The 25,756-nt window shown below is 37.9% G+C and overlaps 4 protein-coding genes across 5 annotated transcripts; 1 reads left to right on the top strand and 3 right to left on the bottom strand.

Annotated features, from left to right (window-relative positions):
- Positions 1-76: 76 nt before the first annotated feature.
- On the bottom strand, positions 77-14,905 carry LOC108846185 (chromatin structure-remodeling complex protein SYD-like). 2 transcript variants are annotated; one of them, XM_057004638.1, is made up of 34 exons: positions 14,754-14,905; positions 14,358-14,520; positions 14,215-14,276; positions 13,391-13,899; positions 13,213-13,268; positions 12,717-12,877; positions 12,574-12,638; positions 12,101-12,490; positions 11,826-11,983; positions 11,335-11,432; positions 10,916-11,101; positions 10,607-10,787; positions 10,351-10,524; positions 10,216-10,259; positions 9,955-10,011; positions 9,750-9,846; positions 9,454-9,626; positions 9,157-9,370; positions 8,920-9,045; positions 8,739-8,828; positions 8,434-8,550; positions 8,276-8,356; positions 8,075-8,182; positions 7,556-7,725; positions 7,291-7,369; positions 7,130-7,204; positions 6,833-6,930; positions 6,643-6,750; positions 6,444-6,501; positions 6,134-6,364; positions 4,967-6,011; positions 4,793-4,873; positions 2,376-4,697; positions 77-2,279 (listed from the first exon to the last, which is right to left on the bottom strand). In XM_057004638.1, the coding sequence occupies exons 2-34, from the start codon at positions 14,466-14,468 to the stop codon at positions 283-285; spliced, it is 9,522 nt and encodes a 3,173-aa protein (XP_056860618.1). In that variant the 5' UTR covers positions 14,469-14,520; positions 14,754-14,905; the 3' UTR covers positions 77-282. The 2 variants fall into 2 exon arrangements, with proteins under 2 accessions (XP_056860618.1, XP_018474912.2); XM_018619410.2 differs by having other exon boundaries at positions 77-2,276.
- A 4,542-nt stretch (positions 14,906-19,447) lies between these two features.
- On the bottom strand, positions 19,448-20,176 carry LOC108845297 (uncharacterized). Its single transcript, XM_018618528.1, has 3 exons — positions 19,738-20,176; positions 19,605-19,663; positions 19,448-19,525 (listed from the first exon to the last, which is right to left on the bottom strand). The coding sequence occupies exons 1-3, from the start codon at positions 20,174-20,176 to the stop codon at positions 19,448-19,450; spliced, it is 576 nt and encodes a 191-aa protein (XP_018474030.1).
- Positions 20,177-21,325: 1,149 nt separating this feature from the next.
- On the top strand, positions 21,326-23,166 carry LOC108844416 (ricin B-like lectin EULS3). The gene is made up of 4 exons (XM_018617674.2): positions 21,326-22,009; positions 22,376-22,498; positions 22,580-22,808; positions 23,003-23,166. Coding segments are annotated over exons 1-4 (924 nt in total). The 5' UTR covers positions 21,326-21,439; the 3' UTR covers positions 23,005-23,166.
- Positions 23,167-23,797: 631 nt separating this feature from the next.
- On the bottom strand, positions 23,798-25,378 carry LOC130509681 (bidirectional sugar transporter SWEET9). The gene is made up of 6 exons (XM_057005849.1): positions 25,330-25,378; positions 25,080-25,116; positions 24,792-25,002; positions 24,547-24,708; positions 24,334-24,453; positions 23,798-24,250 (listed from the first exon to the last, which is right to left on the bottom strand). Exons 1-6 carry the CDS (start codon positions 25,376-25,378, stop codon positions 24,014-24,016), a joined length of 816 nt encoding a protein of 271 aa, XP_056861829.1. The 3' UTR covers positions 23,798-24,013.
- Between the last annotated feature and the right edge of the window lie 378 nt (positions 25,379-25,756).

Raw genomic sequence — 25,756 nt, 5'->3', positions numbered from 1 at the left:
TGAGCTTCAAGCTAGAAATGTCTCTTAAGAAAACATGATTCGGTACCTAAACGAACCTTTTGCAGATGAAGGCAAGTAGACGGGATTGGTAGATTTATAAGTTGTTAATAGGCCGTTTTTTACATGCATTGGAAGTTTGGAACTATGATCCTTGGGTGATACAACAAGCACCTCGATCCGCGGCTAACATGCTGCTAACAACACCATATGACTAAAAATACTTATTTTGAGTTTACTGATCTCAGATATTATACTTGTACACCTTAATCCAGATGAAGTAAACTAAACGTCTGCAACGTCTTTTAACTCCTCTAATTTGCTCTCCTCGGAGACCAAGGAATTTGATGGTTCTGAACTCGCTTCAATAGCAGCAGGAATGGAGTTTACTGATTCTGGCGGTGCCTCTGAATCCAAGTCAGCTGATTCGCTACTTCCAACACTATTCTTACCATCTCCCTTGGTGTCAGATTCTGAGACAGAGCACTTGGGCTCCGGTTCGTCTAAACCACCAACTGTTGGATCCTCCGTTGGCAAGCTTTCCGCATTCTCTTGTTGCTCCTTTGATTCTTCTTTCTCCTCCAAGACGCCGAGAGTCGCATTATCTTCGGAACTGTTACTTGCATTACCAACTTCCCCCATCTGTGTGGCCTCCGTAGTTTCATCTAGATTTGTGGACATATTCTCTAGCTGAGTCGAAACATTTATATCGCTGGCTTCACCATCAATCATGTCTCCATCGTCTGATGGGTTCTCAGCCTTGTTCTCTTCCTCTGAACTTAAGGCTGAAAGTAAATGCTCTTCTTGACCCTTTGGTTCTTCTTTTTCCTCCAAGACACCAATGGCCACACTATCTTCAGACTGGCCGCTTGCATTACCAACTTCCTCCATCTGTGTGGGCTCCTCAGTTTCAACTAGATTCATGGACAAATCCTCTGGCTGAACCGAAACATTAATACCGCTGGCTTCATCTTCGGTCATGTCTATCTCTTCCTGTGGGTTCTCGGCCTTAGTCTCTTCCTCAGAACCTAAGGCTGAAGACAAAAGCTCTTTTTGATCCTTTGATTCTTCTTTCTCCTCCAAGGCCACATTATCTTCAGACTTGTCGCCTGCTTTACCAACTTCCCTCATCTGTGTGGACTCCTCAGTTTCAACTAAATTCCGGGACAGATCCTCTGGCTCAACTGAAAGATTTATACCGCTGGCTTCACAATCAATCATGTCTGTATCGTCCGATGGGTTCTCAGCTTTGTTCTCTTCCTCTGAACTTAATGCTGAAGACGAAGGCTCCCGTTGATCCTTTGATTCTTCTTTTTCATCCAAGACACCAATGGCCACGTTATCTTCAAACAGGTCGCTAGCATTACCAACTTCCCCCGTTTGTGTGGGCTCCTCAGTTTCAACTAGATTCCTGGACAAATCCTCTGGCTGAACCGAAACATTTATACCGCTGGCTTCACCATCAATCATGTTTCCCTCGTCTTGTGGGTTCTCGGCCTTAGTCTCTTCCTCTGAATTTAATGCTGCAGGCAAGTCCTCTCCTTGATCATTTGATTCTTCTTTTTCCTTATCTTCAGACTGGTCGCTTGCATTACCAACTTCCCATACAGGTGTGGGCTCCTCAGTTTCAACTAGATTCATGGACAAATCCTCTGGCAGAGCCAAAACATTTATACCGCTGGCATCACCATCAATCATGTCTCTATCATCCGATGGATTCTCAGCCTTGTTCTCTTCCTCTGAACTTAATGCGATAGACGAATGCTCTTGCTGATCCTTTGATTCTTCTATTTCTCCCAAGACACTAACGGCCACATTCTCAGAATGGTCACTTGCATCACCCACTTTAACCACCTGTGCAGGCTCCTCAGTTTCAACTAGATTCGTGGACAAATCCTCTGGCTGAACCGAAGCATTCACACCGCTAGCTTCACCATCAATCATGTATTTCTCGTCCGATGGGTTATCGGCCTTAGGCTCGTTGTATTTCTCGTCCGATGGGTTATCGGCCTTAGTCTCGTCCCGCTCTCGTTGATCATTTGTTTCTTCTTTTTCCCCCAAGACACTAAGGGCGACATTATCTTCAGCATGGTCACTTGCATCACTAACTTCTCCCATCTGTGCAGGCTCCTCAGTTTCAATTAGGCTGCTGGACAAATCCTCTGGCTGAACCGAAGGATTTATACCGCTGGCTTCACCATCAATCATGTTTCTCTCGTCCGATGGATTCTCGGCCTTTTCTTCCTCTATCACTGGTTGACACGAAGGGGAGTCTGTACCTACTAAAAATAAATTGAAAGATATATATTTACGGTTCTGTTTTGCTCCTAAATTAATCATGTTACAAGATGTGTCATTGATTTAATGAACGTGCATACCTGCTACTTGCTCGGCAGAGATAGGTAATTGAACTGATGCCTCCACCATCTCTGTGTCAGCGGTACTAGCTTCTCCTAGAACCGAAGCAGATTCTCCAGAATCCTGTTCTGCATTAGCAGAATCAGATAGAGGACTACCATAATCTTCATGAACAAGTGAAATAGAGTTCTTATTGCTAGTGTGGGTCTTTAGTCCATCAGTGTGCGGCATCGATAATTGGATTGAAGCCGAACTTGGTCCAACATTGGAAATCTGATCGTCCGGACTCTCACCTTTTTGACTTTTTGCTTCGACCTCTTTACCCGTCTGATTTGTAGTATCGAAAGATTTGCCATCCACATGTGAAATTTCATCAATCCTCATTGGAGATCCTTGAGATTCCTCATAACTTGTCTTAAGCTCATGAGACCCAACCGTGGGCTGCATATTCATCTGTTCTACAGGAATCAAGGGGGTAGTTCCTTTTTCGTCACCATCGATTTCTTCACCCTTAACATCAATAGATAGACTTGTTTCTTGCTGTTCTGTTGGCAAAGGTTCTGTAGTTTCTAATGATGCAACAGCATCAGGTAAAACATCTCCAGGCGACGGTTGTACAATAGAAGAATCCGCTTCAACACCAGGAATCTTGAGAAGGTCATTCCCAGCATCCACAAACAACTCAGTGCCACCATCTTTGTCAGTAACCAATCCAATCGGACCACCAGACCCAGTGTGAGCAACATCTGAGATTGATCCGGGAATGATAACACCACAAGAAGTCTCTCCAGTCATAATCTGGTCCGCAAGAGCTCCCTCAGTCGAAATATTAGGTGGACAACTCGATGTATCGCCTACAGAAACTATTTCAGTCTTTTCGGAAGAAACAGCATCACTGGAATTAGTAGGATTTAAATGCAGGCTTGTTTTTGCAGCCGTATCACACAACTGAGACTTCACATCTACGGCATCCTTTGCCTCAGGATCAAGGACACACTTCAGATCATCGGAGTTAGGTGTCAGAAACTCGTTCTCTTGAACTTTTTCAGATATGGAAGCACTCATCTCCAAACAGCTTTTAGTCACAGAATCATTCAAGTTTTCAGGTAACTTCGTACGAGTTCCAGAAAAGTTGCTGCCACCACCAATTTCAGAGGAATTTGTAGGAGTAATGCGACAATCCAAATCAGCACCGCTAGATTTATGGATTTCAGGCGACTCAGGTTTCTCTGGAGAACCATGTTCATTAGATGCTGAAGGCATTTCCGAATCTTCCACAACACAACCAGATTGCCCTGCCTGTTTATTAGGAACCTCAGCGAAATCAGCATTAGGAGTTGGTAAGCTTTGCACACTACCATCGTTCTGAGGCTCCGATGGTTGACTTTCTTTGTTTATCTCAAGCAAATCCTCGTCAACAGGGCTTTTAGAATCAACGGGGACAGTGCATTGAGCTGAAGTATCATCAGACTGATCAACAGGAGACTTGGATCCAGCTGAAGGTTTTACAATTTCATCGACCAGCATAGAAGAACCACAAATTTTCTTTTCTTCTGTATCATTGGGAACAGATGCTGCCATTTGTACGTTTGGATCAGTTGATGCTGCAACTTTCTGTTCCGACTCAACCAACTCTCTACCCACAGGACGTTCCGAGTCAACGAGCATAGCACCTTGGAGTGTTATATCATCAGAGTTAGAAACAGAAGCCTCAATATCAGATGAAGTCTTAATGATCTTATCAACCATGACTGAAGACTCTGACTTTTGCTTTCCGACTGAAACACTGGAACTGGTTGTTTCTACTCCCAAGTTTTGATCGGCAGGTTGGATTATATTCTCTGCCTTGCTGGTCTTAGCTATGTGCATATTCATCATTTCCGGGGATTTTCCATCTGGCTCATTTGTTACCGTTGTTTCAGAAGGCTCCCCAACTTTATGCTTTAACAGGGAAGTTTCTGAAAATATCTCTTTCATGACACGAGCAACATCAGTCACATCAGCAGTTTGTTTCCTTCCAGAACCACCAGTACCTAATATTTCTTTCCTTTTTTCCTGACTTGTACTGGCAGACGAGTGTGCAACTGACGGGTTGAAATGGGGTTGTTCTTGGACAACAGCGTCACCAACTGATGTAACTTTGGATCCTGATGAATCACCAACCTTGACCTCAGTTTGTGGTGTTGATACTGTACTCCGTGCAGAAGAGCCATCAGCAGCGGGTGAAGCTTGAGCATGTCTCCTTCCTCGCCGTCTAGGAGTATCTCCTCTGTTTGGCGTCTTCCGACCTTGCCTCTTCACAGGCATGGGTGCAGGAGGAGAAAGAACACTGGCGCCTTGAGCTGCAAAGACAGACAGTGCATAACCCAGTATGTAACGGTTAAATTGAGAAACCAAAACAGTTTTAATTGAGGATCGATGCTTCAAATATTAGTACCTTCAACTGTAGAACCAACAAGGTGGGGACTCAATGGCTGATTAGCACTTAAAGGTGCAGTTGTCTGACTTTGACCTGGGCCTACCAAAAAAATTGATGCTGTTAAGATTCTTGTGAACAATATCTTCTGATGCATGTATGTGAAAACAATTAAGCGATGTGCTAGTTATATACCTAAAGCAGCAGAGCTTGGTATGTTAACTGGCTGTTTTAGAACTCCTGAACCCTGGTTATTTCTAACATCTGGAACAGCAGGCTTGCTCTTTATAGCAGCTGCCTTTTTTACCAAGGAATCCTCCGATACATTTAGCGGCTGAACATGTGATCCAGAACCAAAACCAGGAGGTGCATCTAGCAGGCTACTTTCTGGTAGGGAGACAGTAGGAGAGGGCTGCAGCGCAGTGGTAACAGAATGTATGGAAGGCCCCGACTCAAGATTAGAACTACTTCCTTTAATAGGCTTAGGGACTTTTGTATCAATATCAACCAAAGAGACGGGAAGAGTTGCTAAATTGGACGCTACAGGATCACCAGAAAGAGATGCTCGGGCATTAGTTCTCTGAGTACCTATGGAACTGTCAGCGCCATGCAACATATTTTCCACTCTCCTTCCTCTTCCCGCGCCACGTCCCCTGCCTCTTCCCCTGCCCCGACCTCTCGTTGGCATTGCGGGAGAACTGGAAGCTGGAAGTGGTTGAAAACCAGGCGGAACAGATAAATCAGGGGAAGTAAGACTTCCAGAGGTAACATCGGAACCAATAACTGAAGGTGATCTGGCATCCACTGTCGCATGTGTCCTGCCTGCAACTGATGCAGATAATTGAGTCGGCGTTTTATCAGCTCTTTTTGGCCTGCCACGTCCCCGTTTTACAGGTTCTGTTACTTCTTTCAGTGGCTGCTGTAATTTCGGTAGAGGTTCCACGGATTGTGGAGTCGGTGCCAATGCCGTAGATGTGGGGAGGACTGTGTCACTAGTGCTTCCAGGCAGATTATCTACTTTATCATTTGCAGAACTCTTTTCACTAGTGTTTCCAGCCAGAATATCTACTTTATCATTTGCCAAACTCGTTTCACCAGTGATTCCACCCAGAATATTTGATGTAGCAATTGGCAAGCTCTTCTCACTTCCTTCTTCATTGCCTCTGGGAGAATCGGTTGGCTCAGTCTGGCACAACTTTTCAAACTCCTCCTCTGTCAGTTGCTCTTCATAAGATCGAACCTGTGAAGTTGCAATTTTGTCAATTTTAAGCAAAGGTGCAACCAGCAGTGTCATAGTAAGGTACACAACTGTATCATAGTAAGGTACACAACTGAATGTTAAAGAAAAAAGACTCAACAAACCTCTCTTGCGCGTTTGCCTCTTCCATACTGCTGAGTATCCAAGCCTCCTACCGAACCACCCTTCCGCTTCATGCCAACATTTGACTCTACTGCAACCATCGGGACATTATTCATTTTCATTGCTTCATAGAGCAGTTTTAAGTCATCCTCAGTAACAAGACGAGAGGGGATAGGTGGTATCGGTGCAGAACTTTTTGACCCTGACCCATGTACCAGGCTCTTCCAGGTTTCCTACAGGGCCAGATCATAATAATCTCGTAAAACATTAATAAATGGAAAACCAAAATTAAAGGAATCAAGGAAAACATACCATCTCATCTTCTTTTCTTTGATTATCGATGGATTCAAAAATATCAATCTCCGACTCCCTAGAAAGACAACAGAAATGTCAAATCTACAAGAACTGCATAGAAATGTAAACAGTTCCATCTAAGAGTAAAATAGAAGAAACTACAGTTCCATCTAAGAGTAAAATAGAAGAAACTCAAGCCATTTAAACCAACAGTCACCTTCGGGCTATAATATCATTTAGGGCATCATCGTCCAACACTGGAGCAGCCTCCTCTTTCTTTGACTCACGTAATAGGGATTCCAAATATTCCTTACGATCTTCAGCGCTGTTACGAAACAACAACGTGATTACATTAAAAAGTTGGTAACTAATACTCTTGAAGCAAAAATGGATGTCTCTGTGTTCACCTTGTGTTATTGTCGAAGAAGCCAGCAGTTATACTCTGGTTAGCAACTCCAAGCTTATGTTCGGCTGAAGCTCTAACTTGCTCCTCAACAGTATTGACCTTAAGATACACAAGAAAGAAAATTAGTCACACGATTTTAATTAACAAAATACGTATCAGTCGAAGGGGTACACGCAGAGAACAAATTAAAATGTCCCAAGACTACATATCAAGTAATGAAAAACAGCAAGATGAAAGAAAATTAAAAGTACATATTTTTACAGGAATTTCACTTCCTTCTAAAAAATAGCAAACTAACCGTTTCAAAACGAAGAACTAGAACATCTCTTTTCTGGCCAATCCTGTGAGCCCTTGCTTGAGCTTGTAGATCAACCTGAGATATATAATATCTGCTCTTCAAAATCCGTACTGATGTCCACAGAAAACTATAACTTGACACGAAGGACTGTTATGTCTAACCTGAGGATTCCAGTCGGTGTCAAATATTATCACGGTATCAGCAGCTTGAAGATTAACTCCTACTCCACCAGCCCGGATGCTGAATTCCCATGAAAGATTCAGTTATCACATCCAGATACTAATGAGTATTAAAGCTACTTTACTATGACCGGCAGAGAATTTAATGACAGCGCTTACAACTTGTAATTATAAACGTAACATGAATCATTCTGATAGAGCAAAAAGATTTCCAAAGAAAAGCGAGCCAGGAAATATCATGTGTTACCTCAACAAAAAGATGAAATATGGTGAATCAGACTTGTTAAATCCGTCAATAAGAGCACCGCGATCACCCCCAGATGTGTGCCCATCTAACCTAAGGTATTTGTATCCCTTGAAGGTGAGGTAATCCTCCATAACATCAAGAAGCCTCGTCATTGTTGAAAAGAAGAGAACCTGCGGAAATTCATGCCAAAAAATAACGAACACTTGAAGGCATCTGCAGTCATATTTGGGTTAACATGCAGCAGGGTAACAAATCATGGCATCGTTGTGAATTTCACAAGAAATAGAATTCTGCATAGTTAAAGCGATAAAAGGAGAAATCGTAGATGAAATGTACCAAGGTTACTCCCAAAACTAGTAATGCTTCATGCAAACAAAGAAAATATAAATAAAATTCATGTGATCATCTCTCAGAGGCGAGGGCACTGGAAGGTACACTAGCACATTACATGAAAACTCAAACTACAACTTGAACAAAAACAATCATTCCATTAACATGATAGTGAAGAAAAACCATTACCCGATGGTCTGTTGCTTTGAGTTTGGGCAAGAGCCGGTCCAACATCTCAAGCTTCCCACAGAGTCTTATTACCGGAGGCAGATAATGCTCAGGAATTAAGCTATTCACCTACAGAAAGTGATTTAAGCAGACATCAGAACTTTCCTTAGTTCCCTAACCCGAAGTTCTTTGCATTTATGTAAATTTCTCGGGAAATACTACCTCCTCTGTATGAAGTTGGCTGAGATATGGATGATTGCAAATATTCCGAAGCTCCATCACTGAGTTGTGCACTGCACGCGACTGTAGAAAGAAAACTAACTAAGAAATGACTGAATACTATAAAAAAGATGAAAAATACGCAGAGCACAAAACAGCACCTTCATGTTTCCAAGCGAGCCCAGATTATCCTCAACCCTCTTCATCAACAGCTTCTGATATGCAGAAGCCTCGCACCGTATGAGTCTCTCTATCTTTTCAGGAAGTTCATTCTCAACCTACCAAAATAAATTAGATAACAGAGTAAAATAAAAGTGAGCAAAAAATACTGAGATGCATACATTTGATGGTAATATCCTACCCGATCACAAAAATTATGAATGCTATACTAGAACGACATGGTTTGAATCTACAAAAAGAAAGGGAAAAAAGAACAATGTTGCAAGGTGTATATCATGTTATCAACCTTATGTTTCAGCCGCCGTAACACGAATGGTCTAAGAACTTGGTGAAGACGATTGATAATCAGCAGATTCTCCTCTTCTGATAGCAACGCCTACTCAAATGCAATCACAAGGTTGTAGTTAAAACCACGATGTCTTAAGACTAGTATACCGTTATTATCTGAATAAGAAGACAGCAGCTACCTCTTCAGCAGAATTATCTCCATTACTTTGAAATGGTTTGTTAAACCACTGTGAGAAGTCTTCTGACGAGTTGAATATATTAGGCAACAGGAAATTAAGCAGCGCCCACAATTCTTCCAGGTTGTTCTATAAGAGATATAAATACTGAGATGATGAGCAATGTTAACGGTATAATATGGCAACAAAAGGATCACGTGGCGAAATAAAGGTTTAGAAGAAGAAGGAATAAAAATGCACCTGCAATGGCGTCCCAGTTAACAGGAGTCGGTGGGAACTATTGTAGTGTTTCAGGTCCGCATTTAACTTGCAAGATGCATTCTTTATGCGATGTCCTTCGTCAATAATAATGTAATGCCAAAGGATCTTGCTTAATTTAGGCCTATCGTGCTTGTTCATTAGATATTCATATGTTGTCAGAAGCACATTGAACTTCTGATGAACAATTTGCTCCCTGCAATTAAAAAATGAAAATAATAATGAACCTTTAAACCTTAGACATAAAAGCAACAGTAATTAAACTTTTCTCTTTAGTACTTGAAGAGCTTGCGCCTCTCCTCCGGAGGGCCACAATAGACAATTTTCTGAATTGTAGGGGCCCAAAAGTTAATTTCTGACACCCAGCCAGGCAGCACAGAGGATGGTACAACAACCAAGAAGGGACCTCTATCATTTTTTGTGTCCATCAGATAGCAAATCAACGAAATAACCTGTAAAAAGAAGAAAAAAAATTATAACTTATGCAACAAATGCACCTTATAACCAATTCAAATTTCAAAACAAAAATATCATGTGCACATATGTACCCAATGCAAACGGGTGCTATTAAATACCTGAACAGTTTTTCCGAGGCCCATCTCATCAGCTAGAATGCCATTTAAATGATTGTTGTACAGGGAAAGAAGCCACCTTAGGCCATTCATTTGGTACCTAAGAAGGAAGATTTTGTAGTTTTAAGTAACCCATGACATACTTGTGAAAAAAACTACAAGGTGCTCAAATGTACAGTTACAGGAGAAAAAGAAATGGTCCACTTACTCCCTTAATTTTCCACCCTTTAGGGAAGCTGGCTGCTCGTTAATATTTTCTTTTATGCTGTAAAAGAAAAGATTCCTTGTAAGTAGAAGAAAGATGATCCAACAAAACACTATTTCACAAACAACAAAACCACCATTTTGGATTTTTTTTTTTAAAGTGAAGGCAAAAAAACGATGATCCATGTATGAATCAGAGAGCAATTAAACGAGTTGTTCATTCTGGATGATGTTTGGCAGTAACTATAGGAAGAAGCAATATTACCTGTGAGCCATCAAGTAGTATTTTTCATTGCTTTCCAGGTAGTGCTGTTTAGAATACAGATGGTAACAACTAACCACATCAGAAAAGATAAAGGAAGGCTGAAAGAATATAAAAATCTTAGGATCAATCACTTGCCTTTGCCTGGTCACTCTCATCATCATTTTCAATTTTATCCTCAACAGGTGCCTCATCTGCCTCATTCTCAAATCGACTGGCCAAAGATTTTGCCTCCTTTAACTTGGATCCAAGCTTTTGAAGGTACTTTTCTGTCTCTTTGAGTAGTTGCATTACTCTGTCTGACTTTGCATCCTGTATATTAACCAAACGAATCTCTCAGCCAAGAAGAAGCGACATAACCCTAAAAATTTAAACGTTAGTTCAGAGATCAAACCTTCACCATACGAAGATAACCCTCCACATCATTAATCTTTAACAAATTAATCTTCTCCCGTTGAATTTTGTCAACCTTTTCACGATGAAAACGTTCCTTTCTTTTGTGGAACTCCTTTACATATCTATTGAAGCCCTTCCACCTTTCTCTCCTAGCTTTGGATAAGTCATCAAGCCTTTCCCTAAAACAAGATTCAATCAAAATTTGAAGTTTAAGAAACAGTTAACTCAATACACTAATGTTCTATTAGGCTCACAAAACAGGTCAACATAAGAATATGGCTTAAGATAGAAAACTAATTGCACATACTTGTGAACTTCTATCTCCCCAAAGAACTCCTTCTGCCTCTCACGAATTCTCCTCTGTCGCTCTTCCTTCATCTTCTGCTCATACTTCTCAAGCTGTCTAATCCGCCGGCCATGCTTATGTTTTTTATATGACTTTAGGTTCTCAACATCGTTTCCAATAGGTTTGAAGAAGTTGTAAAGAAACTCACTGCAACAAATTAAAAAAGCACTAGCAACTGAGAGAAAATATGACAAGCTGGACATATACTCACATATACAGATTAAAGAAAAAGGTTTGCATTCTCGTCTACTAATTACACAGTAGCTAGTTGAATATCCTGTAAGCTCGACATATTGGAATAATAGGCACTAGAAGAAGGTGAAACACCCAATGAATGAGAAAAAGAGTCTTAACATTTTCTAAACCAAACAAACAGTTACCTTCTCAAACGACGTTGCAGATTTAACAGCTGAAGCTTTTTCAGTTCTATTACACTCTTGGTCTTTGTAGATATATCCTCCGACGAAGTAACAGATTCCTGCATATTAAGAGACGTACATTAGTATAATCTATTCCCAAAAAATATGTGCGAGAACCAAATAAAGTAATGACACAAGTACAACTAGTTCACTCCAAATTTGAAGTAAGTTTCGTAAAAACAAATAATCCTAGCAGTTGCTTCAAATATGTAACTGAGAAGCAAATGCACAACAAGCGAAACTATACATAGCCAAGAATTTACAGGATCACAATAGCATGCCTATCTAGATACAATTTAAATATGGCTATTGATCTTCCAATCACAAGAAAAAGGATAGAGAAATCACCAAAAACAACACGCACAATGCATAAAGTTGAACGCGGAAGAAGAATAACCACTAGTAAGAAATAAGAGTCGAAACTATAACAAAAGAAAGAGCAAGAGAGAGACCTTCAACTCATTGAACCGTGCACCAATTGCCTGGTCTACTTTCTGCTGTTTAAGACTCCAACTCCGATCAACCAAAAGTCTCTTATTCTGTCGATCCATAATCCACTTCTGTGACATGGTGTACTTAGGCGGCGGTTGCATGTTACCTTCCTCTTCATCTGTAAGGTACCATACATCCATGTTGGAAAATTATCAACCACATTAATCCAAACTTTTCTACTCAAAAGAGTCAGTCCTATTATCAACAATTCGCTCATCTAAGGTAGTCCACTGACCTGGAGCACATAATTCGTCTGATTCAAAAGTTGAAGCATCATTACGGTTAATAGTTCCAACCCACCCCACCATCTCTACCGGTGCGTGTTTGGCTACACCTCCTGAAGAAGAAGCCAGCTCAGAATGACTAGTAGAAACCTGATTTTGCGCTGGAGCATCTGGAGTGTTAGACTGCAGAAGAAGCTTTTGTCCATCAGGAAATATAGCATTTGAGGTTTTGTCCTCCAAACGTGGAATCACTGTTTCTTTTGATGAGAAGTCCATTTCAGCCAATCTTCCGGTAGGATTATCCATTCTTGCTGATGGAGCTGAGGCTTCGCCAATGCTACCCGATTCACTAAGAGAATGTGTTCTTCCTTTCTGATCCAAGAGTTCTCTGCGGAAACCATCTGTATTGCAGGACAATTACAATCCATGAGAACGCTTGTCGAAAATGACTAACCAAATAACCTAGGGGGAAGCAAATAATTACCATCTTTGGGGAAGACATTTCCAAGGGCGATATCAATGTGCAGCTTCTTTGGCATCAATCCATTTCTATGGGAAGGGAATCAGTCAGAGCTTTTCAGAGTAATAATTGCAAGTAAACAAGAGGTTAAGAGACTGAAAAATTACCTGAGAGCTAAGAACACAAGGCACTGGGCTCTGAGCTGCTTCAATTGTTGCTCTTTGAAAAGTTGACCTGAAGGCGGAACATCCTCTGCTGCCACAGATTTTCCAGTATCTCTATGAGCTGGAGGCCTGATTGCTGTGATTTCACTGTTTTGCCATCCACCCTGCCACAGAAATGAACATGCAGCGTCAAGAGGGTATTATTGTTGACTAGGCTACTTCGGCAGAAGTTTGTAGAACTATATACTTGATTAGACTATATGCATGCAAGACTCAAAACCTCAACGAATGAGAGGTTTTAACAGAGATTGCGCTTTTCGGAAAAGAATGACCAATAGAAATTCAATGAAAATAAGGGAAAGAGAGAGAAAAAAACAGATAAGATTCTTGTAAGGACAAATGCTTCCGCAAATAAATCATCATGTGGCACTGACTACATCTCCTTATTCAAATTTCAAAAATCTCTAGTGCCTCGAATAAGATTAGTCCAAAGTCGTACCTGAGGAGTCGTGTATGCATCTGATGACAACCCGACATGCAAATTCTCAACGTCACCTGGGTTTAAGTAAGGAAAAGTATGCAATTAAACTAACAAGTTAGCACTTAACAGCATGCACAAATAACAGAATAGTAAGTTGCAATGCTGTGTGTGTTTTCTACAAGGAATCATGCCCTACCTGCTGCCGGCATTTCTACTTTGCTCATTTTTCTAGCCTGGTCATCGGCTGTCCCATGAGTATCAAACTGTTGAGAATTATCTATATTCTGATCCCACGAAAACGATGATTCACCCCTCTTTCTCTTTGCATTTGACTTGACATCTCTTTGATTCATTGTCTCGCTCCTATCGTGAGATTGGGCATTTCCCGGCTTAGAATCCAAGCTGGACGGACTCTCATGGTCGAAGGATCTATTACTTCGGGTTCCAGGCCCTTGGTAAACGGCTTGTGATGCAGTGGTTGATCCACCAAGCTGCCTACCAGAAGTGAAAGCATCATATTTTGACATCTCGTTTTCAACTAGACTTGCTTTGGGCTCATTGCTAACTCCAACGACTTGAGAAGACCCAGCAATATGCGCAGACCCAGAATCTTCCATTTGGGTACTACCACCAGCATGAGGAAGACGTGAGGACGTCAAAGCCTCAATGTCAAGACCATGTTGATTGACGACGGTCTCCATGGCCCTACAAATTTTGGAAACAAAATATCAGAACTAAAGTGAAAACATGAACATGAACATGAACAGGAGTTAATATTCTCAAAAGCATGAAACACAGCTTTTAACTCTGAATAACTATTTGCCACATTGCAAGTGAATTACGACTTTCATGAAATCTTAAGCACTAAACCCAACGGCTTTTGGAAATATTCTCAATTAAATCGAGGCAGGCTTTGTAAATGAGAAAACCACCAAAGTTTCAAGTCTCGGCTAGTAATACAGACACCGTACGTAACCACCTCTCCATCACCACAACGAGTGTGTTAGTGGAAGGCAATACCTTGATATGACTTGATACGGCATTGAGTGTTCCTTCCCGCTGGTTTTCATGTGCTGCAGTATCTGAAGAACCCAAAAGTAATAAACGAAGTTAAAAGCAAAGGATTAAAAAAGCTAAAGCATAGACGAGGTAAAGCCACTCACCACATAGAGTTTTGTGGCTAGCTTCGAAGGTTCATCTTTGGAATCTTGAATGAGCTTGTGAAGGAACTTAGCTGCCTCCAGCTCAATATTATGTGAAGAAGAAGACGACATATTTACTAGTTATTACACTAGAAACCACATCATGTAAGAAACCCCTGCATCACTGAAACCAAAACTATAATTAGATGACATCATCATGCTCATAATCTCCGACAACAACTTAAAAAGCTATCATCTTTGGTTCGTAATTAAGTTAATAGAGCGAGAAAAGGCGACGACTTTCCCCCAGGAAAATGCAAAACCTAATCAAATTTGAGAGTTGATGCAACCCTAATCGAAACCCTAGAAAGCGATCTAAGGGCGAAATAGGAAGAAGGAAGAGGTTTCGAGGTTTACCCAGTGGGAGATCTGAAGGTAGGAGCGAGCGACGAAGGAGAAGGGAATTTTGAGGTGAGATTGGAGTGAGAGAAATGGCGTCGTCGCTTCGCTTTGAGGAACTGAGAAAAGGAGAAAGCGAAGAGAGTTCCTCCTCCTATAAAATGAAGGGGCTAAATATAAACCACTGTGTATTTAAGCTTGCATTATTAAAAAACGAAAATATCTTCAATACTTCATTTTAAAATTAAGATGTTTCAAAAAGGTGGGGGGTTCAAGTAAAATTTAAATTATGTAACTAATTATATTTTGTAATCTGTTTTACAATTAAATAATTTTAAAAATAAATTTATCTTTTTAATATATGTGGCTTTTATCTACAACATTATACGTTTTCGAACTATATCTAATTTTTTTCTATAGTAGATGTTGGAAAATATAAAGATTTCAAAAACTGAAAAATATATCTAATTTTTTTCTATAGTAGATTCTTTAGATGTTGGATAGAATTGCTCTTGGATTCTGATAAGATCTATGATTTATCTATACTATTAAAAGGGAAGCAGTCTTGAAAAGTCGACTTATGCAAGTTGTTTTGGATCCTTTCATTTTTAAATTTTTTAGGTCCTACAATTATGTATTCTAATTATACACAATTAATAACTCTAACTACCTATATATATTTCTCCATATTTTTTGTGTTACCCTTAAAATTTGACGAAACCCCCTAATATTGTGGGATTGTGTGTGAATATTAATGTCACTATGATCACAATCATATTTAGGCTAATGTAATATTTTACATTCTATACATCTACTAATAATCATTAAACATATTGTAATATGATATCTTACATTATATAGTTTTAACTATTAACAAAATAAAATTTAATAAAAACATTTTCGCAAATCATATATATTTACATATATATATATATATAACGTTAACTTAGGTTTTATAAAAATATTATAATAAAAAATTATTAAAAAGTCTAAAAACTATTAAAAATCCTACGAATATGTTCTATAGAATTAGTTAAAAATCTACCAAATAAATCTTAAACCATATCAATTTAACAAATATAACTCTTATAAAATACACGCAAAATATAATGAGATAGTGGATTTGGGTATTCGGGTATTTGGGTCGGTTCATTTCTATCTTGATTCTTTGGGTCCTAAACATTTGGATCCAAATAGTTATTTGAATTTTTTTAATTCGGGTTTAGGTCGGTTTCTTTCATATTCGGATCAATTTAGAATCATAATTTAACATGTAAAATAAATGTAATATTTGAGTACATAGCCGGTCAGGATCGGTTCAGATATTTAAGTTCTGAAAAGAATAGAAATAAACGAAAACCTGAAAAATAATCTGAAACTTGAAAATATTCGAAAACCCATCAAATACCCAAAAATATTCAAATACCAGAAAAATATCTGAAGTGCTTCTCGAGATATAACCCGAGAAACCGAAAGTACCTAAACTTTTAGCTGAATACACGAAATATATTTTTAAAAAAACTGAAATTTTACCTGAAATTTGAAAGTATAACTGAAAACTCAAAAAAAAAAAATATTACCGAAACATATATGAAATACCCAAATATATCTAATATACACAAAACATTTCAGGTATTTTGGGTACCTGACTAGGTATTGGGCAAGATACGTACCGAATCAAGATCTACGGGTCCAAAAAATGCTCAATATGTACATTTCCCTAGATCCGGAACCGGTCAGGTTTTTATGGATTCGAGGAAATGCCCAGGCTTGAGAGAGAGAGAGAGAGAGAGAGAGAGAGAGAGAGAGAGAGAGAGAGAGAGAGAGAGAGAGAGAGAGAGAGAGAGAGAGAGAGAGAGAGAGAGAGAGATTTAAAAATGTATATACAAAAATCTCAAATAAACTAAATAATATATCATATAACTTTAAAAAGATTATCTTCTCCTATATAATTCGATTTTGTAAGATAGTAATGTACAACAATCCAAAAATACTAATTCATATCAAATTTTGTCTATAATACAAAAAAAGTTGTGCATTCGGATCATGGTGTAGATCCCGCAATTACACTATATATGACTGGGTCATAGGTAGGATCCAGACCCGAACCGAGACTCCCGGATCCAATAAAATATCCAATAGTTACTTTCGCATAGACCCAAACCCAAACTAAACTTATATTTTCGGGTTAATTTTTGTTGAGTTTTTTCAAAAATTCTCATATCTAATAATGTGTTACATAAGAACAGGCATGGGCACGGATCAGATATCCGGGTTTTTAAAGGTATTTGTGATTTGCTTTGAATGTTACGGATATATAATTTGCCGATTTGTTTTGCTTCGAAAAAATATGGATATTCGGAAAAACGGATATCCGGAAAATAAATAGATATTTGTGGATACTTACGGATATCTCATTTGTTTTGATTAATACAAAAAATCTTAAAAATTCAATACAATTTTTTTTTTTGTAAAATACTCTTTTTGCATGATATAAAAGATAAAAATTTAAAGAAGTAGTGAATCTACATATTTTGTAAATTTTTAAATTTAGTTAACAATTACAATAACACAAAACTTAAGAAAAAAGTTTCAAATAAATTAATTTATAAATTATATATTTTAAACGAATTCTCTCCTTCGATATTATACACATTTTTTAACATTAATATTGTATAATCCCAAAATAATAATTCATATCAATATTTTTTATAATCCAAAAAACCCGCGCTTTCGAAGCGCGGATCAAAATCTAGTATCTTATTTAAAATTAGTGTTGTTCTACAGAAATATATTTTTAATTATTTTATCAATACTACTAAAATATAATTACTTTTTATCTACTTACAAATAGTTTAAATTGGACAATTACATTTCAACTTCTTATTATTTCTCCTACATAGTTATTATTTAGTATATGTAACCTATTATTTTGATATTTTTAAATTAAGATATTAAAAGATATTATTAAATTGTAATCTTTGAATAGTTATTATTAATACCTTTTTATTTAAAACATAATATATTTACATATACATTTTTAATATTTACTTTTAAATAGTAAAATTCGTAATAATATTAACTATAATTATAAATGAATATTAATTCACTTTTGATTATGTTTATGTATCTTCCAATATGTGTTGGTATTTTTTTGTACTTCTCGTGCTGGAAAGTAATTACATGTAGTCAATGTTTTGTGACCTTCTCTTCCAATTTTGGTGCTTCTAGATTTAATCGTGTTGTTAGCGGATTGGAGTTCAATCTCTGCAGTGATTTGATAACATTTATAAAACTAAATAGATTTGTGTCTTAAAGACATTATTAGACTAGAAATAGAAAATAGCTCATAGAGCTTTATTTAAGTGCAGTAATCTTTAGTATTGTAACCAAGAGCTAATAAGAGCGTTTGATATTATGAAATGGTTTGAAGGTGGCTGCTTATGAAAACAGCCAAAGTTATGTAGACAAGAGCACATAACAACATATATAAGAGTTTAGATTGCTAGAAACCTTAACATACATGGGTCTTAGGCTTGACTTCATAAACTTGGGCTTATTTTATAATATGATTTAGGCTATCTTTCACTTTTTATGCCTTCTTGCTTACAATGTTTTCTTTTCTTAAGTATGTGCCATTCTTAGTTGTACCATGGCGTTTTTAGTATTTAAACCGGCATTCTTTATGCTGTTTAGCTCAAAGTTCTTTTTCGCAGTTATGGTTTCTTCGGATCATGATGTGGTGGTTGTGAGTAGTCTTCCGTGTGTTGCTTTGCTATGAAATTCAATGCTCCAAATTAGTTGTTGGAATACACTGCTGCTCATGTTAAGTGTTTCATGTATTTTAAGAGACACTTACAAAAACAGACACATTGTGTATTTTTTTCTCGGTGAGAGACATAATATGGATTTGGGACACATTGTTGAGACAGGTGTCCTTTTTTTGACAGAGATGCCCTTGCCTTAGGTAAAAGATTTTGAATAGCTGTCCCGAATTCAAGTTGATTATGTTTCGCCTCTTATTCGGAGAAAGACGATCTGTAAGTTCTTAGGTATTAAGTTAATCGGGGAAAAGCCACTTTCTAGACTCCATAACAAGGATTCAAATAAGTCAGTGGTTTTTTGAAATTCAACATTAGTTATCACTTAGTAGGTTTCCATACCAAGGCATTTTGCTTTGTAAGTAGTGTTTACTTCATTTGTAACTATGAAACGTTTCAGTTATAATTAATGTAAAGTGGATAAGTACATATATCGAGAAATAAAGATTTAAGTAGCTTGAGAAAGTAGGTGAAAATTTTTACCGGTCTCTATTGCAAATTATAATGTATAAAATTTTATATTTATGTGTAGAACAAATTATGATTTTTTCTCTTGTACATTTTGATATCCATAATGCATATATTTCTTGTAAAATTTATAATATATATATACATATATTGATATATATGGATGGTGTAATTGTGAATGAATATTTATGGATGGTGTAGTTGTAGATGTGAGATATGTGGACTTGTGGACGAGATTTCATGAACGAATTCTCGTGGACAAGGTTTTTAATCTTACAAGAGATTTCGTAGACGAATTTTTGTGTAAAGGCATACGATCTAACAAGCTACAATAAAGCGAACATTTTAGGGTGTAATATCACCACCTCCTCCACTATCTCCTCCATCTCCGTTACCACCTTAGTTTTAATTACCATTTCCGTTTTAATCACCACCTCCACTATCTCCACCACCTCTATTACCACTTTCATATCCACCATCGAGAGCCCATCCACAACTCTTCTGATTACATCAATACAACTCTGACCACGAGATCCCTATCCACAACTCTTCCGACCACATAAACAATATTCACACACACATTGACAAGAGAGCCACCATCACCTTCATAAACACCACCGCCTCCACGATCTCCTCCACCTTCATTACACCTTCATTTTAATTACCACTTTCGTTTTAATCACCATCTCCACTATCTCATCCATCGATATTACCACTTTCATATCCACCATCGAGAGCCCATATCACATCAATACAACTCTGACCACGAGATCCCGATCCACAACTCTTCTGACCACATAAACAACATCCACACACACATTGACCAAGAGAACTATCGTCACCTTCATACACGCCACCACCTCCACTATCTCCTCCACCTTCATTATCCACAACTCTTCTGACTACATCAACAATATCCACACACACATTGGTCAAAAGGCCACCGTCACCTCCATAATCACCAACACCTCCACCTCCATTATCACCTTCGTATCCACTGCAGCCACTTCCATAACCACTACCGCCTCCATTATGGTATCCATCACTGTCTCCACGATCTCTTCCACCTCTATTATCACTTTCCACCACCACCACCGCCTCTACTATGATATCCACCACCATCTCCACCACGGTGTCAACCACCGCTTCCATTGGACTGAGTGCTGCCGTTCATAACTATCATCATCTTGTTCAGAGCCACCACCGTTACTCCCATAGTCACCACCGTTACTCCCACAGTCACCACCACCGCTGTCCCCGCTACCTCAATCAAGTTCCGATTTTATTATTCATTCATAAAGCTATAATAACAAATTAAAAAATGGCAAAAAATAGAGATTGAATTATTGAAACTGAGAAAAAGGCAAGCGATTCGTGAAAGTAAAAGATGAAGAGGTGTTGATATCGATGTTGAATATATAAATAATGAAAAAGAAATGTTTAGGTTAGATAATAGTTAATGGACTCTAGTTAGTGTAATATTTAGGTTTGGTTAAGGGCAGTTTAGGTCTATCACACAAAAAAAATGTGTCAAAGTTACAAAGTGACTGATAACGTAATTGACAACTGAGAATGTGTCTCTGTAAGTAAATTTCTCTTCTTTTAACTCAACTTCAACATTTATTTCACCAGTTCTTTGGATATAAGAAATTAACTAGAAAAGACTCATACCAATAGTACATAGAGCTAGTATCACCTTGGATCATTGATTGGATCCAATGCTATCTAATCAAAATCACGATGTATATTGGACCTCAGTGAGCGTGAGATCACTCCACGACCCTAAATAAATCCACCTCTTCAACCACCTAAATTCATCTTCATAGTACAAGAACGACTATTGGCATAACAGAGACAAAGACTATATCGGAGACCAATTAAAACTAGCTAAAAGACCTAATGATCGTCAATAATGCTCATGACCCATTAGCTATTTCGCCAAAAATACATTATCAAGAGAGTTTTGGTCGTTAACCGTTGTGACCCTCAGCCTAAAAGCGTCACAAGGAATTAGTGTTTATTGGGTTTCTTTCTTTTTTTATGTCAAAAGGCTATTGTTTATTGGATTTCTACTATGGTTTAGATGATTAATTTTGGCTGACGAAAAAAATGATTAATTTTAAATTCACTATTATTTAGGTACTTAGTCAAGTATTTGTTTATCATTAATAAAAGAAGAAAAAATCAAAATGAAGATTTTATATCATTAATAAAAGATTTTGTATCATTAATAAAAGAAGAAAAAATCTGCTCTTTTAGAAAATAAAAACAAGAGTAGTCTAGAAGACGTGAGTACCAAAGCCACCTGTTGTGTCTTCTTCACATGGCTTTTTAAGTCAAATCGTTTCTCTCCTCCTCTTCCTTCTACTAATCATCCTCTTAGAAGAAAACTTGCAACAAACCAACAACCGCTAAATGGATCCTCCCTTCGGCCACTCCCACCACTCACACCACCACCATCACCACCACCACCAACGCGACGACAACGAAGACGATCGTCCATCCTTCGGCGCACCACCACCGCCACACAACAACTTCTCCGATGCTCCTCCTCCACCCCCTCAGCCTCATTTCGATCCCTACGCGCCTCCTCCGCCTTACTTCGAAGCTCCGGCACCACCACCTCCTCAGTTTGGTCACGTGAGCCATGTCGCCCACCACGCTTCCGAAGAACCATACCAACCAGACCACCACCGTTACGGAGGAGCTTACCCGCCGCATAATTCGTCCCTTGAAAGCTACGGAGACGACGGCACCGCCGGCGTCGTGCACGTGTCTCACCATAGCTCACATCAAACCGACAACACGCCTTCTGTTTTCCACCACCTCCATGATGACGAGAACCGTCTTCTTCCTGATAATCTCGCCGGACTCGCCGGAAGACGAACGGTGAAGGTGTATTCTAAAGCAGAGCCTAACTATTATCTGACGATCAGAGACGGTCAGGTCATTCTCGCCCCAGCCGATCCTTCTGATGAAGCTCAGGTATCATCATCTCTTATTACATCATCTCTCTCTCTCAAACATCCATACTTTATGCTTTCTCTGTTTTGTTTACTTGTCCGGACATGTTATTGCAACAGTTTCAGTTCTTGTAAGATTGAATCTTGTTGATTAGAATTTACTTATCATCTTATTGATTAGAAACAGAGGTTTTACAAAACAGAACATGTTATTGTAACAGTTCGAGTTCTTGTTAGGTTAAATCTTGTTGATTAGAAACAGAGGTATTACAAAACAGAACATGTTACAGGTTCAGTTCTTGTAAGATTGAATCTTGTTAATTAGAAACAGAGTTTTTTTTACTTATTACCTTCTCTGATAAGAAATGGTTTACATTACAATGTGCAGCACTGGTACAAAGACGAGAAGTACAGTACTCGTGTGAAGGACGCAGAGGGTCATCCTTGTTTTGCTTTGGTTAACAAGGCCACTGGTGAAGCCATGAAGCATTCTGTGGGAGCTACACAACCCGTAAGGACTTTATCGCTTCCTTTCCTTGGAGGAGCGAGTCTTTTGTCGATGTTGTTTATATGTCTTTGGTGGTATTTGCAGGTTAATCTAGTCAGATATGATCCTGATACGCTTGATGAGTCTGTGCTGTGGACTGAGAGCAAGGATATGGGTGATGGGTATCGGACCATAAGGATGGTAAACAATGTGGGGTTAAACGTTGATGCGTTTCACGGTGACAGCAAATCTGGTGGTGTTCGTGATGGCACAACTATTGTTCTCTGGGACTGGAACAAAGGAGACAACCAGCTTTGGAAGATCTTTCCTTTCTGTAAGCTTTCTTATTAACCAACCTTCTATGAATTGGTTTTAAATTTTGCTTTTTCTTGGATTAAACTAGCGACCGAGATGAGAACTCTAATGAGGTTAGTGTATTGACCAAGTTGTGACGTGACTTTGATAGATGAGTGTTGTGAGTTAAGTAGAGAAGCATTGTTATCATCTAATTGAATGTTGTAACTGCAGGAAAATTGGCGGGTGGGAGTGGTAAAAAGTGGTTATGTGTTTAATGAATAATAAATAAACAAAACTGTTGTTGTGGCTGTAAGACTTGAGTTTGTGACATTGTGATCTGTAATCTATTAAATCACATCTTAGAAGTATGCAATATTACATATGTGGTTTATGTATTTTACAATGTTTTTTGAGTACTTCTATAAATATGCTTTTATTATCTGTTTTGAAATCCGTTTTTATTTGGTTGTTGAAAAGATACACACAGATTTTAATTTGAATCATGTTTTGACAATGTATTTTAGCAGACTTTGTCCCACGTTTATTTGCTTTCTGATCACAGCTGTGCTCTTTGTTTGGCCCCATCGGCATCAACTATAATGTATAACAACACAATCAACTCTTGCGATATTGTCTAGATTTTTTATGTGCTTGATGGGTTTGTCAGACCAGCACGGCACCTACAAGCTATCCACACGTGTATTGTATATTGACAGTGAAGTAGAATGCTGGTATAACTAAGATATTGGTACACCAAACACAAATTAAATGAGATATTGTTTCTAGCGATTTCAAGTGCTAATATTTCTTTCGTTTCTAAGAAGTACATATTTTCGAAAATTGAATTTTGAAATATTAAACATATTTTATCAGCTAACAATGATAACTTAAAAAAAATATTAAAAAACATAAGTATTGTTACTATTGGTTTAATATTACTGAAAATAATAATCATACAAATGATGTATTTATCAAATTTTGTTTTTTTTTTTTCATATATGCAAAATATAGATAAAACTTTATTTAGGAACAGATAGAATAGTATTTAAAGTGATACTTTAGTGGAGATTGTCATTTATCAAGGCTAAATTTAGTTATGATCAAAATGATAGAACATCTGTTTGGTGAGACCAACTCAAACCAACTAAGCATTAAGATTTGAAGTTTATTTTTCTAACATAAGATAAAGAGTCTTCATAGGCTTCATAGGCCTCAACTCAAGGATAAGTTGTGTTTCTCCTTTTAAGCAGTGGTGGTTGAGTTTGGAGTCTTCATAGGCCTCACCGATCCTTCAACGTTTTCTGCTCTAGCATCAGATAATTCAACGGCCACGATCGCAACTTCATTCAGATTGGTTTCATTTGTTGGTTGATTCTCTGTAGATGTGAGTTTTGGTAAATCCGTTTTCTTTGAATCGTGATACATCATGTATAGTATCATCTGAGTTATACCGAATAGAAATCCAAGAATGTTCGGCATCTGAAAACAAAACGAAGTTAGTATATAGTAATGTTACAACTTACAATAATGTAGAAATATAATATAATAAGTTGTATATTTACAGCAATGAATTTGTCCTCGATAAGAAGTCCATAAAAGAACCACATGACGGCGTTAAGAGTGAGAGACAATGAGAGAAGAAACGGCATGTATTCCACACTCTTCGTCCTTATCACCTTCCTCTACGAACATGTAACATGTAACACGTTACACGTCGGTTTTTCAATTTGCAAATCACAATAATTAGATGTTTGAAGATGGAGATGATGTATCACCATAACGCTCAAGGGAGAAGCAAAGACGGCAAGACTGTAAGCAGCACAAACCCATCCAACGGTTGAGACTCGGTGTTGTTTTGGAATCAAAAGATTAACGAGAAGGATCAAGATACCAAGTCCACCAATGTTGCATATCAATATCAACTTCAACGTGAATATCTGCCATGGTACATAAAAGTTAGTACGGTATAAGAATATCGCAAATCACCATTAGTCCACCAACGTGTTTATGATTTACAAACCCTGGCCTCTCTTGGTGCGTAAATGATATAGAGAAACAAGTAGGTGATTTCGATGAAGCATCCAAAGGTGTTGATGCTAATGATGAGATAAGCATGTGTCTTCATTATTCCGTAGAAGAGAAGAAGAGTTGCACTTGCAAGTGCACATATGTACGGTATCGACTGAAACCCTTTTGATGATTTCTTCTTGTATATCCCATAGAACGTTGGCCTGTATTATCAAATATATATATATGTAACATGTTAGATAAATTATCTATACTACACATGAACATGTACGTGTCTTACACTGGAGACAAGAAAACCCCGAAAGACACAATGTTTCCTGCAAGCAAAAGCCAAAGTCATCATGTGGGATTTTTGGTAACTTTGTGTGTGTATATATATATATATATATTCATATAAGCAAAATGGTTATAATAGATATATGCCTACATGTATGTGTACCCTCTTGAGAAAATATTATGTCACTTTTATAGTTGATTTTAGTTATGGTAGTTTTTCTAAAAAACATAGAAAAATAAAGGGAGTTAATTACCCAAAAGGCCAAAGAGAAAAGCAAGTTGATGAACTTTGATGAACACCATTCTTCACTTCTCTATTCCAAATCTCTTTCACTCTTTTGCTAGTTTAAGGTTTGCATTGATGTTTGTTCCTTCATGCAAACACCCATTTATATTGGTATTGCAGGAGTGCGAGTCGTTCTTTTTTTTTTTTCCGTATACTGTTCTTTCTCTTTTAAACCAAACACAAAAGTTTGGTAAGTTGTCTTGGATTTTGTTTTATTGTACACAAGATATGAGCCCGTTACGTTGCAATAGGTTTTATTTGATGTTTTAATTTAATAAAAAACTAAAATAATAAATAATTTTATTATAGTTTTATGATTATTTTTTGCATATGTGGTGTGAGATTTATTTGATAATATTTTTTGAAACAATTTATTTTATAATTAAAAAACTGTT

This window comes from Raphanus sativus, chromosome 3, assembly GCF_000801105.2.
Source record: "Raphanus sativus cultivar WK10039 chromosome 3, ASM80110v3, whole genome shotgun sequence".
Lineage (NCBI taxonomy): Eukaryota > Viridiplantae > Streptophyta > Magnoliopsida > Brassicales > Brassicaceae > Raphanus > Raphanus sativus.
The sequence above is the reverse complement of the archived record's forward strand: the minus strand, read 5'-3'. Positions and strand labels throughout refer to the sequence as shown.